This window comes from Eucalyptus grandis, chromosome 8 (genome assembly GCF_016545825.1).
Source record: "Eucalyptus grandis isolate ANBG69807.140 chromosome 8, ASM1654582v1, whole genome shotgun sequence".
Classification (NCBI taxonomy): Eukaryota; Viridiplantae; Streptophyta; class Magnoliopsida; order Myrtales; family Myrtaceae; genus Eucalyptus; species Eucalyptus grandis.
In genome coordinates, this window is record NC_052619.1 from 50,087,614 (window position 1) to 50,093,613 (window position 6,000).

The 6,000-nt window shown below is 41.1% G+C and overlaps 1 protein-coding gene across 2 annotated transcripts; it reads left to right on the forward strand.

Annotated features, from left to right (window-relative positions):
• Positions 1 to 736: 736 nt before the first annotated feature.
• Positions 737 to 5,350, forward strand: LOC120286561 (G-type lectin S-receptor-like serine/threonine-protein kinase At4g03230). Of its 2 annotated transcripts, none has more exons than XM_039298838.1 (7): positions 737 to 1,807; positions 2,620 to 3,129; positions 3,612 to 3,752; positions 3,861 to 4,072; positions 4,159 to 4,369; positions 4,536 to 4,773; positions 4,933 to 5,350. In XM_039298838.1, the coding sequence occupies exons 1-7, from the start codon at positions 877 to 879 to the stop codon at positions 5,213 to 5,215; spliced, it is 2,526 nt and encodes an 841-aa protein (XP_039154772.1). In that variant the 5' UTR covers positions 737 to 876; the 3' UTR covers positions 5,216 to 5,350. The 2 variants fall into 2 exon arrangements, with proteins under 2 accessions (XP_039154772.1, XP_039154773.1); XM_039298839.1 differs by having other exon boundaries at positions 4,878 to 5,020.
• The last annotated feature ends 650 nt before the right edge of the window (positions 5,351 to 6,000 follow it).

The following is a 6,000-nucleotide window of genomic DNA, read 5'->3' on the forward strand; positions in this document are numbered from 1 at the left end:
ATCACGTGATAGGAATATATTCGAGATCTTTCCTTTGGCCGGATGGAAAATGAATGTCCAGTTAATTGCGGGTGACTTGTGTTTTGGTTCATTGGGTCTACTGGAACGAGCCTACAGATCCTTTCTAGTGAATGCATTTAAGAAATTCAATTTCCAATATAACTAGCTCCGATAAGAAAAAGGAGTCGATAATTCTTCTTTTTAACAGAAAATGGCAGAAAAAAAGGAAAGAAGCATGCAATATGATATCATACAACAAGAATAATTAGTCTAGCCAAGGTGTTATATCTACGTAAGAGAACAGTAAAATGTCGACCAAAGTTTACAGAAGTTTTTCTGCACTTTCTTCTCTATACCCAAAAAACCACGTTCACTTATATGTACTTGTAAATTTTTGGGGAGAAAGGGATAGAGAGGGAAATGAACATAGTGCTCTTCCCTCTCATTGACAGCGTCCATCAAGAGCTCACGCCAGGTTTGAATGATTTAACGCGACAAATGACTATAAGGATGAGGTATAAGTGAATGGTCGAACAATGGCCACCCTGAATCAAAGAGACATTAACCTCGTCACCATCTCAAGAACTCCAGCGATTACCATGCGACGCTCCAACAACTTCACGCGCTTGCTCTTGTGTGTGATGTTCTTTCCGTTTTGCTCAAGCCAAGACAACATAACAGAAGGCACGATGATCGAGGACCCGCAAACTCGTGTCTGCCGGCAAGGAGTTTGAGCTCGGCTTCTTCTCTCCAAATAGGAGCTCCGACTCCAGGAGGTATGTGGGAATATGGTATTACGGGTCAGACCCTCCGATTGTTGTTTGGGTGGCCAACCGGGACGACCCGCTCATCGGCCTCAATGCATCATTCGGCGTCATGGACGGTGACCTGCAGTTGCGCCACAAAGGACCAGCGATCCGGTTGATCAATGTCAGGGGTTCCAGCTCTTCAACTCTGGTTGTGAAGCTTCTTGATACAGGGAATCTAGTGCTGTTGGAAGACGACAGGAGCGAGACGGTCCTGTGGCAGAGCTTCAATCACCCGACCGACACCTTCCTACCTGGGATGCTGATGATCAACGGCTTCAACTTGACTTCTTGGGCAAGCCAGGAAGACCCGAAACAGGGGATGTTCACGTTTCAGAGGGATCAAGAAAGTGGCAGTAACGAGTACAAAGTAGTCCAAGACCTGTCTCCTTACTGGAGAAGTGGGGTGCATGGCGACTTCATACAAGCCGATGAGAATTTATATGCGATCATTCTTTTGCCAAATGATTCTCTGGGTTTAGCTTCCGGTCGGTTGGTCATGAACCACACCGGCCAGATTCAGTACTTCAGTTTGAAAAATGGGACGGAGCCAGTCTGGTCCAAGCCAAAGGACAAGTGCAGCGTGCTCAATGCGTGTGGCAAGTTTGGGAGCTGCAACATTATGAATGGTAACGAAACCATGTGCAGGTGCTTGCCAGGTTTCAAGCCGGCACAATTGGATAATAGAACCCCAGTGTACTCCAGCGGGTGCCTCAGGAAGTCGTCAAAATGCTGCGGGAAGAACAGCAACGGTGCTGATCATTTCTTGAGTCTGAAAATGATGAAGGTCAGGAAGTCAGACATGCAGATCCGGACCGAAAACGAGGAGAAATGCAGGCAAAAGTGCCTCCATGACTTCAGATGCCAGGCTTACTCGTTCATGGAGGATCAGAGTCGAGCGGCAGATACATGCTACACTTGGTCAGACTATCTCGACAATATTCAGGAGTTTGCCCGAGATGGTCACGACCTCTATGTCCGAGTGCCGCTTTCAGACATAGGTTAATTTCCTTTTAGCCTGACCCTTTTTCCTTCCCGAGATCATTTGTGTTTATGGCATTTTGCCTTGTCCTGTGACTTCTTTGTTTTAGCTATCTTTGGTGGCTTCTGGTTTGCCTTCTTTGATGAAGTTAGAAACTCGGCAATATTGTGTGCACTTACAATGTTATCTTCATTGCAAGCGTCTTCCAACCAAGTGTTATAGTCCACCTGCATACGACAAACAATTGATGCTATCCTGATTTCATCTACAAATGTTATATAGGGATAAGTATACCAAACATCCTAAAACTTGTCATAAAAGTGTAATTGAGTCATAAAACTTTCAAAAAAAATATAATAAAGTTCTATAACTTGTTACAAAAGTGCAATTGAGTCTTAAAACTTTCAAATGTAATCGAATTCTAAAACTTGTTAAATTTTTCCATTTGTCAATTTAGATGAAGTTAATGGAATGACTTAATTGTAACAACATGACTTGCTAAAGTCCTATAACTTATTACGAAAGTGCAATTAAGTCCTAAAACTTTTTAAAATGTAATCAAGTTCTAAAACTTGTTAAGTTTTTCTGTTTGTCAAGTTAAATGAAGTTAATGGAATGACTTAATTGTATTAGGACTTGATTGTACTTTTTAAAATTTTAGGACTTAATTGCCCTTTCATAATAAGTTTTAGGATTTCTAATATACCTTTCCCTATTATGTATCAATAGAGTCCACTTGTAGGTGAATGTTTTTTTTTTTTGGTAAAGACACTTGTTGGTGAATGTTGATATCCATTGATGCTGATTTTTGTATATTGTTGACTTTTATAGAATCTACTAACGGGAGCTGTGGAACTTGTGGCACTAATTTAGTCCCCTATCCTTTAAGCACGGGACAAAGCTGTGGCGATCCACTATACTCTGCATTTAGCTGTGACAGTATGACTGCCCAGCTTTACTTTGAACTACCCATGGATCGCTACAGAATCACTAGTGTCAATCCAGAAACTCGAATATTTACCATCCAAGTCAACGAAAGATTCAAATGCATGAGTGAGGATCTAAAGAAAATCAGTCAGCGGCTTGGCCAGTCCGGGCCATTTGCTGTGAGTGGCGGGTGTATTGGAGGACAGACTGACTTTAGCGCAGATGCCTCCCTTGGAAGTGTCAGGTCGAGCGAAGTGAAAATTGTGTGGAGGGATCCAAAGGAGCCACTCTGCAATTCATCCAAAGACTGCGATTGGCCTAACGCAACTTGCAAGAGTGCATCAGATGGAATTACAAAGTGCCTCTGCGACTCGGGATTCAGTTGGAATTCTTCCAACGTCAGCTGTTCTCCGGGTGAGAATGTTGATCTTGACAATTGACCCGCAACTTTAGCTACTCTATTCATGAAAAAACAAATTAGAAGATAATATAGTCATTAGGTTTTAAAGGTCGCCATAATAGGAGATTCTGTCGTGCCCCCAAATTAATATTTTCTATCTCCATGGTTTATCATTTAGAGTACTGCTAGGATGAGTAGCTCCTCCTGCAAGTAGACTGACAGACCCCATACAGTGGACGTCTATATTTTCAGCATTAATCTGAAATTTATAATAAGTCAGCCAGAAGAGCTCAAAACCAGAACGGATACAGCTGTAGTTTGTCTCCCGCCCGAGATATGTTGACCCTGTCAAGGAGTCAATATCAGCCAGGGATTGTGACCATGCACTTGAAGTCCTCACATCTGTCCTTTTATCAAATTAGCGAGTCCATGTGTCTACAATTATTCGTTCACTTTTGTCCAAAATACAGTACTTACACTTTCTTTTCTTCTCTAGCGGGAGTAGGTAATAACGTTGAAGGAGGAGGATCATCGCAGAAAAGACAGAAAGTGAAACCTGTATACATAGTTGCTCCTGCGGTTGCTGCAATTTTCATCCTTGTATTTGGTGGCTTATTTTACATGAGAAGGCAGCATGGTATTACACAAGATAATCACAAACAAAACACATGCTACTTTGTATCTGTCATTATTAGATATAAGATAATAAGATTTCAAACAATTAGTAACTAGAGTTGCACTTCAGGGAGCAGGGAAAGCACACTAGAAATTCTTGACTTTCGTTTATACGAGAGCGAGAAACGAATCAAAATGTGGATGGATTCATGCCAGTTCGAGGAGGAAGATAAGAAAGGCATAGAAGTGCCATTCTTTGACTTAGAAATTATTTTACAAGCGACAAATCACTTCTCAGACGAGAACAAACTTGGAAGAGGCGGGTTTGGGCCTGTTTACAAGGTAAATAAAATGATTTCTTCTTCTACCATCTGGGGCTTTTGACAAGGCCACTGTGATGAAGCAATCCGTTCTTAACTTTGTTTCAGGCTACTTTTCCAAGAGGACAGGAAATTGCAGTAAAGAGACTATTGAGTGGATCGGGACAGGGCTTGGAGGAATTTAAGAATGAAGTCGTCTTGATTGCCAAATTGCAGCATCGAAATCTCGTCAAATTAGTAGGATATTGCGTCGAAGGAGATGAAAAAATGTTACTATATGAATACATGCCCAACAAAAGCTTAGATTCTTTCATATTTGGTAAGTTCCTTAACTTGTGTTCCTGTTCCCTTGTCTGCTCCAGGGCGTAGTTGTAATAGGTAGTAGCACTCCACAGTCTCCTCTCTTCATGAAGATTTTAAGTCAGTTTGACCGAGTTAGATTAAAAGGCTTTTCTCCTTCACAAATTCAAATAAAACCTTGCCAGATCGAACAAGGTGTTCCTTGCTAACTTGGGAGATACGCTTTGAGATTATCTTGGGAATTGCACGAGGAATGCTCTATCTCCACCAAGATTCAAGGCTGCGAATCATTCATAGAGATCTCAAGACGAGCAACGTTTTGCTCGATGAGGAGATGACTCCTAAAATTTCCGACTTTGGTCTGGCACGTATATTTGAGGCAAAACAAACTGAAGCATGCACAAAAAGGGTGATTGGAACATAGTAAGTTTTTGTAGATGCACATACCATTTATTTTCATCTGGATTAAGAATTCGTTTGACACTACACAAGGAACTCACTACATTATCACCTTTTAATATTTGCAGTGAAACTTCAAGTATTCCAACTGTGGCTTAATTGACTTATTATGCTCTAATGCAGTGGATACATGTCTCCAGAGTATGCTTTAGATGGATTTTTTTCTTTCAAGTCCGATGTTTTCAGCTTTGGCGTTGTCGTACTGGAGATTGTTAGCGGAAGACGTAACACATGCTTTTATCACTCTGAAGGAACACTGAGCCTTCTCACTCATGTGAATACAGTCCATTCTCTGCCCCTTTCTTTTATTTTTATCCACTTTTTGTGGCCCTTTTCTCCGAACGTACTGAAACTTCAATTGTGCAGGCATGGGAATTATGGAATGACAATAAAGCACTGGACTTGATGGATCAAGTGTTGCACGAAACTTGCAACAAAGATCAAGTCTTGAAATGCATAAACGTCGCGCTTTTATGCGTGCAAGATAACCCCAGCGATCGTCCCACGATGTCAAATGCAGTTCTCATGCTTAGTAGTGAAACTACGACTCTTCCAACTCCAAAACCGGCTTTTGCATTTAGGATGGGCATCTCTACAACAGCTTCTACTTCCAGCAAATCAGAGTCAAATGCGGTGTTATCGACTACTCTGGAACAAGGACGGTAACCTTGGATCTTCCCGGAATTCATTCCACATCTCAACTGTACCAGGCATTTGTTTAACTAGGAATGCCTCAATTTTTGCCCCATGATAGTCTTTCTCCAACAAAATACACTTCTCTCTATGTTGATTGCCGGTGCTTCTCCTCGGCTTAAAGACTACGATACTAACATTGCAAATCGGCTTCTTCATCCCGGGAGCAGCTTCTTTTCTTGTCATGTACTGTTCATTCTTAAGAATAAGTTTTTTGTGCTAAAATTGAGTTGTGAAATCAATTCCCTTTTGGGTTATAGTCACCCTACCAAACTCAAAATATACCACACTCTAGCATACTACTCAAAAATCTCACTTTTTGAATTGACTGAAATATTACTTTTTATTTGTCACTGAGATGTTAGTGTTATGTGTTAAAGATCTACATATTCCATAGTAGTATATGTTCGGTTGCCTTAAAAATTTGTTGCATATCACATGTTTCTCAATATTCTCCTCGAGGGTGAGAAATCCTACTTTGCAAAGCAATAGATAATT